This window comes from Lepisosteus platostomus, chromosome 4 (assembly GCF_059453375.1).
Source record: "Lepisosteus platostomus isolate fLepPlt1 chromosome 4, fLepPlt1.hap1, whole genome shotgun sequence".
Lineage (NCBI taxonomy): Eukaryota > Metazoa > Chordata > Actinopteri > Semionotiformes > Lepisosteidae > Lepisosteus > Lepisosteus platostomus.
The window spans coordinates 16,434,354-16,448,463 of NC_142614.1; the positions used below are offsets into that span (position 1 = coordinate 16,434,354).

Here is a 14,110-nt window from a genome sequence, read left to right on the forward strand (position 1 = left end):
TTTTGTCTTTCAGCTACGTGTGTGAGAGGGGTCCCAAGGCCAGTCTATATTTACCCTGCCATTAGGACAGCTTTGATCTGGGCCCTGGGCTACTTCTTAAGGTCAGTGAACTTTCAAACCAGGGTTGACTGGTTCCATTGACACTGCCATTCAAAACAATGCATTAGTCTCTGTGTTTAGTACTGTCGATATAAATAGCATTTATTTACATTTGCTCTGTGTTGGTTACAAATAATGTGGTAGTGCCCATGAACCTAAGTAACCAAAGACACTAATTTTCCATTTTTGGGTTGATTATTAAAATGCCAATATTTAAGCCTTTCAGGAGAGCTAGGGAGTCTGGGGCAATTACCCGTGAGGTGTGGACTGCTGTGCTAATTCAGACCCAGTTGTTGCATCCTTGTGCAAGGTGCTTTGGCCTGATTGGTCTTGTCTTCTCTGACTTAATAAAAAGATACATTTGCTAGAGGCTAACTTGAGAAAGTCCAGCATCCCACCCAGTGGGATGGGTGTTATGTCCTCAGTATTTTTAATGACCCAGAGTGGTTGAAAAATGGTATAAAGGGCCTAATCCTCCTAGGAGTCTCTGCCACCTTTTGAACTATAGTCATAAAGGGTTATGAATGTTGTTTCAACATCTTGTGTAGCCGCTGAGAAGGTATTATGCAGGCTTCATAAATCCTAATTCAAAGGAAGCGTGACCAATAATTTCTTTTTTACTAAGCACAGCAAGCATTTGTTTGTTATTAAACATGCAAATTACCTGCTCGCATACGTAACCCATTAAAACACATCTTTGAAAACAGCCAATTTTTTTCTGTTCTTGTTTTTGTTGTTTTATGAGTGAGGGTGCATTAGTGAGAAGATGAATGACCGTCACATCCTGGTATTCTGTTAAGTGCAGAGAGATAGCAGGGGGCAAGAGGATTAAAACATGTTTTTTAAAATGCCAGGACTTAAACTTTGGTCCTTGCAGAGCAACAAATGCAAAAGTGATTGCTGAAAACACAAGGAACCCTTTCTTCATCTAAAGACAATTCTCTGTGTTACAAGGGTGACATTACTAAATTTCAGATTGAGCTTTTTTTCTCCTAAAAGCTTTCTTTTGCTAGGTTATCACATTTCCGCTGCAGCTACAGTACATGCAGACATCCTTAGTTAACCTTCTCTGGCCTCTGTTTACTATCAAAAGGTTGAAAAGCCAACTCTTTTGTTTGTCCGCCTTTCCCTCACAACAGAGAAAAGTACAGAAACATATTGTGAAAATATAGCTTAGATTAAACTAGATAGTTTAGTTTAGATTAATATTGTAACATACTGTAGGAAAAAATGTTTGGGGTCATAAACTGAAATGCAATCAAAAATGTACAGGATATGTTGATATTATTTAATTAATTATTTTCTGTGTATATTTAACATTTCAGATGCATTTGAACTCTAGATGGTTTTGATTTGAAAGTGATTAAAAACAAGTACAGGACCTCTGAATATGTGAGTGATTTACTTAGTACTACATTTCACCAATATCTCTCAATGTTACAGTATATGATTCGAAGCAGCATGAAAAAATCAGAATTGCTTAGGTAGCCTGGTGGAGTGATGTCTTAGAAGCAAGCAGCTAAATTGAGAGCACTGGAGCTGAAATAAATTATGGTGATTGGCCATTTTCCAATTCAGAATGGGGCCCGAGATTTTGCAACCTGGTTTGCTGAAGAGACTAACAACTTGCAGAGCTGGTGTACAACAGCATTTCTGGGCTCGAGACATATGCAGGGACAGGGCATTAAAGGCTCTGATTGAACAATCTGTAACTGTACAGGTTGTTGGTTGGTGGTTGTTGGCAAATGCTGCTGTGGCACAATCCATTGACATAGGTTTGAGGCACCATTTGACAACTGAATCCTGCAGTTTGGCCACTGTAAGTTGTTGGCCCTGAAGGGGAATGTGTCAAATATGTGCTTGGCTCTGTCATTGTTACCATCCAGCTAGAGCATGTTCTAGGAAGTGACTCTATTCTTGTAAAGTGGTAGTTTTTCCAGATGTGTTCTGCTCTGTGGTCCGGTGCCTGGAAGGTGGATGCAATTTCCTTGACCTATAAAATCACAGCCTTTCACCTCCCAGAAAGTATTCTACTAGAGGCATGACCAGACCATGAGCCCTATTTCAGTGCATTCTTTTTCTGACATCTATGCTGTGACTACTGTGCACGTTATCACCTGAATGTGGCCCTAGTTTAGTCAGTGGCCATCATAGAGACCTTGTGACATCCTGGTCCTAATGATTAGATTAGTTTCTGACTACTCTTACAACCCACATTACAGGAAGGTCTAAAAAATGGCAGCATTGGTTGAACGTCAAAATAAAAGGTGGATGCTACACATTGGTGGTGGTGGAGGGGAGTCCCCATTACCTGTAAAGCGCTTTGAGTGGAGTGTCCAGAAAAGCGCTATATAAGTGTAAGCAATTATTATTATTATTATTATTATTATTATTATTATTATTATTATTATTAAAAGAGTGTGTTAGGTTACACATATAACTCTGACACCCTAAAAGAGAAGAGTAGATGTCAATCCTCTTGGGACACCTGGCAGTCCCTATACAGGTTTTATCAAGGAAAGAGAACTCAGAAGAGGAAGTGGAGATGGGATGTCATTCACTTGACCAGCCAGTAGGTGGCATTGGTATGACCGGTAAGTTTTCTGCCCTGTGATCAGCAATTTTCTAATTGATTAGTGACTATTCTTTTCTTTCAGAGAACCAGGGTTGTGGGAATAATCTAACCTCCTGTAATGGTGAATCCACCTTTCTCCTTTGGTACAGCAAAAACTAGATTGAATGGATTTATAAAAAGATTCAACAAAACACTGGAAAGATTAAAGAGAATTGAGAAAAATAATGCAAGATCTTAAAAAAGAACTTGAGTGTGTGTGTGCAACAGTGGCACAAAATTAAAGCTTTGAACATTTTTTAGCCTGAGCAACAGACACTCACCTATCTAGGAAGAGCTATTGAAGCCATAAGGTAAATACTGTTAAGACCAGTTACAGCTCCAGCTTTGACTGGACACAATATCTAACTGGCAGAATGATGATTATTACAGTCCATTGGAATACACTGATGTCAAAACCACAGAAGGAAATACAAAATTACACATACAGAAATGGTTCAGAGACGTTACTGATGGGAACTGCCATGATATCTGGTTGTGGTTAGCGAAAAATGATTATACAGTACGTAGATTTTTTAAATGGTTTATCTTACTGTATCACTCTCAAAAGGTTCAAGCCAATTAATTGTTGCTGGCCATGTATTCTTTCCAGATCAAGGTGGTGGAAGATATCATGACAATGAAAGTTTATTACCTGACTTTTCCAAGATAACATTCAGCTTTTTATAGCAATTAAAATGCAATGTTCTTAATTATATCATGATATTGCATACTGTACCAACATGAAGATACATGTGCATTGTTCTTGATGAAAATCTTCTTTTTTTTCCCTTTTTTTAGATAAAAATGGTGCAGCTCAAGTACAAATTTACTCAGGAAGAATTCTCACTGTGGAATTGAGAAATCTAAATGTTTAAGTTAAATAAGAAACAAAACCCAGAAACAATAATAAATGAAACAGATGACTTGTCTGGTTTTAATTAAACACAGGGGTACATTACATAATGTAGTATACAGACAGGCTCCCCTCCCCAACATGAAAGAAAATTTTTTAAACACAAGTATATTCTAGTAATAGGGAGGGTAGGAGGATCTTTAAAATGCAGTTCAGATGTTTATGTTGTATACAGTAACTAATCAACCTATCTCTAAATTAAGTGTGTATGCAACGAAGGGGAACATTGACCTTTATTTAAGAATCAAAGTAGAAAGAATTCAACATCCTAGTTACCATTGGGTAGCAATATTGTATAGGTCCTATATGAGCTGACAGAACAACAGAGGGAAGAGCTGGCAAAACATAACAATAACTTATAAGAAATCAACCAAAACCAGCAATCCAAGAAGTTCAACTTAAATATATCTGACTCTCCAAAAGAACTCAGTTCTGTACCAAAAAATACAGTCTCCAAACAATAAAAATAAAACAGACTTTCAAAACAACAATTCTGAAGAAAGATGGCAGGATCAATATAATCTCATAGAGTTATCATTTTATATAATAATATCAAAATAATATTAAATCTACTACGTGACACTCAGAAAAGAAGAAAGTCCTGAGTTTTCAAACTTGGTACCTAGTTTTAAAGTATACCAGTTCATTTCTCTAATGTTTCAGAACATAAATGTGTATTTCCTTATAGGCTGTACTCTGTGAGTTGCAGTGTTAGTGTGTAGTATGCTTTTTTCATTTTAAGATTTTGAAGGAAATATCTTCATAATGATTTACCAAGTTTTGAAAACTAGGCCTTCGCTGTGGTAGCTTGATGGAATACAAAGTGAGTATGTATCCGTTTTTTGTTCTTTCATTGAACTCTCTGATGGACTCTAACAAAATAAGTTTGTATCTTAATGCTCTAGGATTCCCCATCTGCCTATATGCAGATGAAAAGCAAAGAAAGAAAAAAACTTAACTCTGTGACTGCGAAACTTGAGATGCTTAGCTTCACTTGAAAGCAAGTGCCTGTTCTTCATAATTTTCTGTCAAAGAATTAGTTCTAATGACTCTTGTGCTTTGTATCTGATAAAATAAGCCCATAATGCACAAAATCTTTGGTTTCTTTGATTGTTTGCTCTTTTAACATCATGATATTATTACTTAAACATCATGCCTTGGGTTTAATATGCAAACTTTCCAATTCTCTGAGTCTGGGGGAAGTAATAGATGAAGTGGTCATTTTCTCCTGCTGCAGGAAAGCATCTCCAGTTGAAGACTTAAGTTTTTTTTTAAAATATCACATAAAATAAATAATTTACGAAAGAAAGGAATAGAAAAAATGTAATCTTAGTGGAGCATTCATTTTGTTAGAGTAGTTTCAAACATTTTTGTTTGTTTCACTAAATCCTATCCCTTCTTTCATCCAGCCACTTCTCAAGCTTGCTGCTCTTTTGTCTGACCCAAGCGCTTCCAGAAAAAGCTTGCGTGTCTGGGTGTTCGTTGGATCATTAAGCTTGAGCATGCATTTAAAGTCTTTTGATATGAGTTAGTATTCCATAAATAACTGCCCCCAAAGATCACACACAAAAAAATTCCACAATTAAGCAGCGGCCTGTCCTTCAAAGTTGTTAGGTGGAATGGATTATGTTCACAATCTGTTCAGGTTCCATCTTTCTTTCATTTTCCTTTGGTCCAGATGCAGAATAAAATATTTGGCACAGAAAATGTTCAGTGTTTCCTCCTGTGCCAAATGCAATGATATAAGGGTTACGCAGTCTTGTTAACTTAATATATATATATATTAATATATAGCACAACAAGCAATTTCTGCCGTCAAAGCAGTCAGGTTAGGCTATTTCTTGTCTTCAAATAGTGCCTTTTTTGCTGTCCATTTGCAAACTTTTCAGGTCCATCTTTTCTTCAGTGCAGTGATACCCTTTTTCCATCTCCCAGCTGCTACACCACGATGGGGAGAAAGTGTGTTGCAGTGTTTTTCCTTCGTGTTTTCTTTCCTCGCAGCGGTGTGCCGTTCGCACTAAGCCCCACAAACATTTGCTTCTTCTTGTGCTTCCACTCTGAAGAAGCATATGTGTTGTAACCGTTCTCCTCGATTCGCTCCTTCAGTTTGCAGTCAACGCCAAATTCACTCTAAAAGACAGACAGTGGAGAAATCAGACGTGAAAAATGTTGTTGTCATCTTTCTTTTAACAAAGATGCTCGAATAAACAACGGAAAGGTGAAGCTGATAATAACTCCTTGCAATTCCATGCAATTACTACATTTACAGGTACAGTAAGAAAACATGGGCAGTGGCTCAAGGACACAACTGTTCAGTTGTCAGTCTCCGGTATGACAGCGTGAAAATATACTGTATTACTTGCTGAAGTCACAAGCTGTTTCCATACTTCACTAGTTCTGTGTGCCTATGAATGCTGTGATGATATGACACATTATTCAAAGACTTTGACATGGAAGACAGGCCTATGCTGAAGAACCACACCTCGCTTAACAAGTAGCCTTTGGTAAAATCCAAGTGAAACATTTACTGTATTATTACCTCGACATGATAACAAAGAACATACTGTGTTCGTCCAGTATTTATTTGCCTTTAAGACCTTAAGTTCTTGGTCATTAGCTCCATTGCATATTATTTCAACAGTGAGTATTAACATTTGCTCATTACTAATTAAAATTAATTGCAAAGGCTTAAGTAGTACTGTACATACTTTACTGTTAGATGGTAAAATAGCAAGATAGTAGCTATAATATATATATAGCTATAGTAAGACCAGTCAATTTAACTTTTTTAGCAATAAACAGTCCAACTCAAAAAGTTCAAAAACAGCTCCAGTAGCATACTCAGTAACAGGATGTTTTAAAATTATGTCAGTCACTGTGTAAGATGTAGATTACATAAAAATGTACTACCACTTAACAGTATAGCATCATCATATAGACCATGCCAGTGTATATGATGGGTGTTAGAATAGTTTAATAAAATTAGGTGGAGTTTAACAGGAGAAATACTTTGAGTTTATTAATATTGAACTTTAATATTGATTTAGTCTATAAGGTCATAGAAATTAATATCATTACAGTCCCAATTTTGTGCTACAACAATTTTTCTCTATTAATTTGCAGTAGCTACTTCTTAAATGAAAATCTATATGAATCTTACAAAAGTAAGATCAAAGACATATTTAAAGACGTCCTGTTTTGATTTTATTTTTTCAGTTCGAAAAAAAGTGCGATGGGGTAGAGAGAAGGAAAAAAAACATCAGAATGTTTTACGTCTAAAGCTTTTTTCAAAAGAACTTCCAAACAAAAAAATATCTGACAGATGTTTTTGAGACTATTTGAGCGAAAAGCGCCAATACTTTTCCCAAGAGCTTTTAAAACAAGACAGCAATATGTATAGTATTCCCTAATGCTGAAAGAGAGGAGAACCAACATGAGCTGGATATGGGAATGGTTCTTTTCTTCTTTGCCTACCGAAGGCATTCTTTTTAGGGCACACTAGCTGAAGACAGCGGCCTGTCGTTTGAAGCTCGTTTTGAGATGGTGGATTATTCAAGTGCAATGGGGTGGAACTGTTCGATATAACCTCACAGAGTTGTTTTATAAGGGCAGGAAAAAAATTGAAAAGGGGCTCATTCGCCAACCTGAAATGAGCCTACAGTTTCAGATCAGTGATCTACAGATTGGAACCAGAGCTGGCTTCAATCAAAGAACATTAACAGAACAAGAATAAGCAATATGCTGGCAAGCTAATTATATAGTAATAGTAATATTATTAATAATAATAGTTTAAAAGGGAAAATAGTGATCCAGATCAAAAGACTTTTAACTTTATAAAGAATATGCTAAAGAATAAGGAGTGTGTTGCGAATTGCATTAGACATATTACAGGACATGTAGAGTGTTACATTGATGCACAATGACACACATTGCATTGCATACTTACAGCTCCATACACTTTTCCTTTCTTGTTTATTGCTAAGTAATAGTTGCTGTGCAATCCCCTGATTGCAACGATTCCAACCTCCACAGATTTTATCTCCAGTATATCTGAAAACAAAAGAAGCAAATATCCGATTAGTTACTACTGTTATGTTTTGAAGTAATTACCTTTTTAGGAGGGGATACAAATATTTACCCTTCATAATAGGGCTCTTGGAAGTAAAAATGCTCTAAGGAGATTTTTTTCAGGAAAACATCTAGAATTTAGGTGGGTATCTTTTAAGTAAATGTGTTTGTTCTTTCTTACTTCATGCACTCATAGAAAAATAACTGTGGTGAAACTCTGTCCAACAGATTGTTATAGAGAAAGACAGTGGTTTCTTGTTTCATGCCGTCTTGTAAAACCTAAGAACACTAGATTATAGACTATCTCTGTGACAGAACGCAAGGTAATGTGATATCTGATTTTTTTCCTTTTTCTTTCACGTGTCTAAGATTTCCTTTCTTCGGGATGTCATATTTTCCCTTTGTCCAAAGCTTTAATTATTTAATCAAAGGCCTTATGTGCTACAATTGCATTATACTATGACATACTGAAAAATAAGCAATATTCAGCAGTATGCAAGTGATCAGATGATGACAAGTCGTACTGTTTGATATTTAAACCAAGAGCTCTGAGCTCTTTGTGATTTCTGACAAGGCGATCCCTGTACGCCTTGGGCAGTGAATTCTTAGATCTTCAAAAAGACAGCATTTGGTGAAAGTCATTGTAAGTGAACCATGGGAAATGACACAAACTCTGTAACAGTGGCTGTGATCACTTAATGTAGACTTCCTTGTTCTCTAGGGATTTTTCGATAAGCACAACGTGGAACGCAATGTATTGTTGATTCAGTCCAAACGGCATCTCATTTGTTGACAGGTTCAGCTCTGCTGAATACCAATACTTTAATCCCCCTTGACTGTCAGCAGTATTAAGGTGTGCCAGGCCATTTGCTCCTCTTTGAATCAGAAAAAATCCATACGCAGCCCCCCTTTCCTGTGGTGAGTGTGGCAGAACTGTCAGCTTGCTGTTCGTAATGTGGGAAAACCACCACTGTGAGACAATCTCTTTCTCAGCTGCTGCAAGCCTGTGTGAAAGCTACTGGCGATCTTTTGGTTTGAAAGGATTGTTTGGTTTTTGGCACAGCAGAGGAACTGGCAGTGATATTTGCCCTCCTTATTATCTGAATGTATCTTGAACCAATTATGGCTTCAAGCAGCAGCTCACTGCTTTCACTTAATTACAATAACCCAATATCAAGGGTTGGTGTTAGGGAATTAGGAGATTAAGTAGGCCAAACAGAAGAGAAGGAAGTGGTGTGCTTGTATTCTCACTCAATGTGCTTGTTTATCTGCGGCCATTAAAGATATTGGCTTACAAACAACATGGTGGCCCGTGACTGCCCTCTGGGTTTATTGAATGCCATAGTGTTTATTCACTCCTTCACTGACGCATTTGGTCTCTGCTTTCTCACGCCTGGGCTGTACAGTTGCCACATCCTGCTGCCCAGTGTAATTTTATAGTCCTTAAGAAAGAGTGTGTGCTGGGGGATGGGGGCTGAGCGGATCTGGCACAATTCTTTGATCAGAGATTTCATTACTAAAGGTGTCTGCCTTTAACATGGTCACAGTTTCCTTGACTGATCGTCTTCATCTTCAGGGCTAAAGGCTCCAGGCTTTTCCTGGATAATATTCACAGCAACGTGTTTTACTGGGCTAAATAAAGTGTGAGTGTGTGTTTGGCATCAGGGGTGGAGGGGTGTAGTAGGGGGAGCTGGGAGAGAGTGGCAGCTGCTTCCTGCAAGAACATGTGGGTTACATTACTCTGCACACAAACTCTTGGCCTTCAACTTAGGCTTCTGGTAGGGTCAAAGCCTCTAGGTCCTATTCTCTAATTAAGACTGACTTCAAAATCACTGGAGTTTCACTAATCCATTTGGGAAACTGAGATCTGTTAGCTGTTGCACCTTTCACCTTGCCACACATCTTGTAAATAGAGCAATTTCATCTACAGTCCTGTGGGCCAAACAATCTATGGGAGACAATAAGCATATGTGTGTATATACAGAAAGAGTACATATGCATGCATATAACACACAGTTAAACAAACTATGAACCTAAGACTTTAAAGTGGAAATGTTAAGTTTAAATATGGGGCATTGACAAAGCAATTTTCCTCGTCAATGAAATTTCATGGGCAGTTTGAGAGCCAAAATTCTAGCTTAGCTTTTTTGTTCTTATTTGGAACACTTGTAAAGCAGTGACACATACTGTACAATAAAGTAATATGCTTAAGTACAACATGACAGAGGATTAGCACCAGCTTTTTTCCAGGAACTGAGGGTTCCTTCCTAAGATATCAAGTTCCTTGTATCACTGGAGATGTAAGTCAATAACTCCCCCCCTCCCATGCCTGGGGTTCAAGAACAGGAATAAATAAAAGCAGGAGAGTTGAAACGAGATGACTGAAAGATGGTGGGAGATTACAGAGTCCTTAATGATCAAAGATGCCAGGACTTGGGACAACAAAAGGATTGCATGAAAAGCACACAGAGGACCACCTGATTGGGATGAATGTGAGAACAGAACTCTTTCTCTAGAAAATATCAGAGACGAGCTGTTGTTGCTGAAGCCTGTGATTTGAAAATAAGATACGGTGCAGGGTCGCTAAAAGCACCTGTTCCACAAATTTGCTTTTGAAAGCTTTGATGTGGTATTTAAACCAACAGCAGTTCTTTCTCTCTCTCTCTCATATTCACTACTTCAGTACCGTTTCCCCGTCTGCTCCGGGAGTTGAAAGGCATTAATTGTAACAAAAGGCTTAAATTGCAACAAACTTCCATCTAACTGTGAAGTCGAACAAACATGATTCTGACACTTCATGGGCTGGGGCCACACATCTGAGAAGAGGATCTGTTGAGTAATGTCTGTTAGTTTTATTTTACAATACACACAAAAGGGGATATTTCTGTTGGCATGACATTTAACGCTTTAATTTTGGTCTGCACGGCTGACTTTTAACTCTGCTAAGCCCATTTAAAGCACCATAAGAGTTCTTCCTTTCAAAGAAAGAAAACAAAATGAATTCCTCAGGCCCACTTGACTCATTTTCACTGTAGATGTTAAAAATATGTGTGAATGCATGAGCTGTAGAGCCATCTCTTTCTTGTAATAGCAGCATGGTCACATTTCCATCAACCTCAAACTGCTGATTGTCTTAAAGGAAGCAAGAGACATATATTCAACAGCAAACATCTTGTTCATGTTTTACTTGTGTTATTTGGTGGTAAAGCACCAAGATGTGCCTATAAGACATTATAAACCTTATGCACTTATCTACAGTAGATACCTTAATGTACTGTAAATACAACTTAAATATAACCTAACGTAGAGTCCCATGCTCAGATCCTTTGAGAGTGCTCCTCAAGAATAACTTATTCATACCAGAAAATCTGTTCTTGGATATAAAGCAAAATGAAAGAAAATGATGGATATTTTGGAATTTTTTTAAACTTCCAAACTCATTATTAGAATGATGCAGGTTCAAATCCCAGATGAGACTTCGCTGTTGTACCCTTGAGCAAGGTACTTCATATGAACTTCTCCAGTAAAATATCCATCTGTAGACTGTAAATTATTGCAAATACTGTACCAGTATCTTTGGACAAAAGCCTCAGCCAAATAAAAAATATCACCCTTAGACTTCACTGTTATTAAAATTCATATTGATAATTCAGCTCAAGAAGAATTTATGACTCCAGGGTCTCGTAAAATGTTGATGCAGCAACAGAAAACCCATCATATCTATTGACTGGCATTATTTAACACTGAATCCCCAGCCTGAACGTGATTAGGTCTCTTGGATGAGTTATTTAATGAAATGTGTGCTGGTGGTCTTTGTAGAGTTAATCTTGAAACAGTCTGCACTCCTCAATCCAAATTGACACTGCAAAACAGCTCTGTTGGTGGCCTTTCCATGGGTTGAAAATTAAGGTTATTTTCTTGGCAGGATGACAAAGCCCACATTAGCATATGTTTTGAGAATTAGAGACTAAGGTGACAAATCTGTTGATGCACACAACCTGCATCGTGGCTAAACCTGACTTTTACAAGCACGAGACAGTAGCAGGTTAATCATTTCCCTGATTCTCTAAGATGCTTAAAATGGTAAACAAGCAATATCTATCCTGAACTCTTAAGTGATACATTTATTTTTTTTCCAGTCAGCAATACCAAGTACAGTATGTTTGACTTTGCCTTTGTTTAGTTTTTCCTGTTCCATATCATGAAAACCCGAGAGAATGAGAGTTCTTATTTAATGAGTTTTAAGTAGGTAGTTTAAAAGAGTTTTTATTATTGTTAATGAGAGTTTATAGATACATATTATTTTGTGAGGTGCTCTCCTTATTTGTCACACATGATCAGTAAGTATTGTCCATTCCACTCACCATCATCAGTCCTTATTTTGAAGCATATTTATACTTAGTGTCAATAGGCCTGTCTGGTTTCAAATCATCCTGTCAAAAAGTGCTTGCTTCTCCTCCATAGTATGTAATTGGCCTGGGAACTGACATGAGACGGTCTTCTGGTTAAAAGGTATGGTCTTTTGATTGACATGCCTTTTCAATTACTTTACAGACTCAATAGTCATAAAATGAACAGATTACCTATTAAAAACTGTCATTTCTGTTGACCTGGCATTGGTTTTTTAATGACAGTGACTGGCACCTTTGATCTGGTCTCTGCTGGCCTCTTGCTGGAAGGCTTTTTGGTTTAAATGTTCAGTAGAAGCTCCACTCTGTTCTCTTCAGGAGCTATACTCATTATGTAGCATTCAAGGTCACTTTTAATTAACTCTTCAGCACCAACAAGTGAGTGATGTCTGTTAAAAGAAATTCTTACACTCGCATTGATTTTCTTTAAAGACCATGTTGTGACAATCTTTTACAATGACGCAATATGATACATCTGTGCTGCTTGCTTACATGCATAAAAAATACGTACACATTCTAATGGGATTCACAAAACAACAAGAACTTTGAGAGAAAACCTGGCAGATTTGTATAATGCATTGCAGGAATCCTAAAATGATTTTGTATGAGTGACCCCAACATAGGACAGCTAATAACATTACTGCATATTCAATAATAATGAAAAGAAAAGACTCTATGCACTATTTCTCCGGTACATAATTATTGAAAATAATTTTAAACATAACATTATTACATGTCCATAGGATATATCTAATCCTAAATGTGTCTAAACAGTATTTCCAGGATATGCTACTTAGAAGACTGAAGAATACAACAGCCTGCATCTTGTTGGAAAAAAGCATAACAAGCATGAAGGATGTGGAGGAGTGCTTCCCAGTCTTGTGGGCATCAAAAGAGTAGATTGGCCTCCAATCCCAAGTTTCAAACCCCCCTGCTTGGTGACAGCTGTTTGTTTGCTCGATGCCCTCTGGCCAACAAAAAGTTGCCATCAATCGAGATGTTTGAAAATTGCTGTTCACAGGAGGATTAAAGTTTTGACTTAATCCATGACTAAATCTAGGAGATACTGGTTGCCTAACAAAGAAAGAAGCCATAAGGGACACAAAAACGTTTTTTGCCTTTTTCCTGCACCATGATTAATCTATGCAGAGATCTGATTTTCTTTGTTTCGAGAAAAGCAATGTGTTGTTTTCAACACTATGGATTTTGAATGATCAGAAGTGTAATGACAAGATAAACTACGTTAGGACCCACAACACTGCCCAAAACAGACTGGTAAGTTCCCAGAGTTTTGCAATTTTCTAAGGCTTGATATTGCATGTCCAAAAGTTAGTGGATGTTCTGCAGGATTCAACTGCTTCCTCTAAACAGACTTTTCTCATAAAGGCACTGATCATTGAAGACTAGCAGAGACTCAAACAAAATTACCTGAAGAAAATTCAGTGAATTAAGAACAATGTTTCATACACCTTTGCACCTCAAAATATCAAGAAATATTTTCCAGATCTATTGTGTTGAACTATGGAAAATAGTAGTCTTTTTTCCCAAACCCTGCTACCTATACTGAACTATTCGGCAGGCTTTTCTGATTTCTGAAATACATAGTTTCATTTACAGGTATACATGTACAGTACGTTGCTGGAGCACATTTGAAGCTTTTGTTCTCAGGCCTGGCAAAAATTAAGAGCCACATGTTTCACTAAGGAGGCGTTTTGTTTCTGCTGAGTAATCGTGCTGTAACAAGGTGTAATACGGCTGGGGAATTAATAACGGACTTCAGAGACTTGGATTTTCTTATAGTAGTTAAAAGAATTTCCTTTTTTAAAATTTCATCAAAGTCTGGTTGGTTTTAAGTTTCTGTACCTTTTTTTTCTGCTGGACAGAAACACAGCGCTAACCTCCCTTTTTCTTTGGTAGTCATGTTTTCCATCATGCGTGTACAGTACACATTTAACTTTTTTTCCCTCAGATCATAAGATCTGATTCAGAATTGCTTATTTGAGAAGA

General features: G+C 37.3%; 1 protein-coding gene across 1 annotated transcript in view; it reads right to left on the reverse strand.

The window, feature by feature from the left end:
• Nucleotides 1–3,620: 3,620 nt before the first annotated feature.
• fgf10a (fibroblast growth factor 10a) overlaps nt 3,621–14,110 on the reverse strand; it is a 38,388-nt gene continuing 27,898 nt past the window's right edge. Inside the window, exons 2-3 of the mRNA XM_088628766.1 lie at nt 7,573–7,676; nt 3,621–5,756 (exon numbers count right to left, since the gene is read on the reverse strand). Coding sequence (XP_088484892.1) covers nt 5,565–5,756; nt 7,573–7,676 — 296 coding nt within the window. The 3' untranslated portion in view covers nt 3,621–5,564. The remainder of the gene's footprint in view (nt 5,757–7,572; nt 7,677–14,110) is intronic.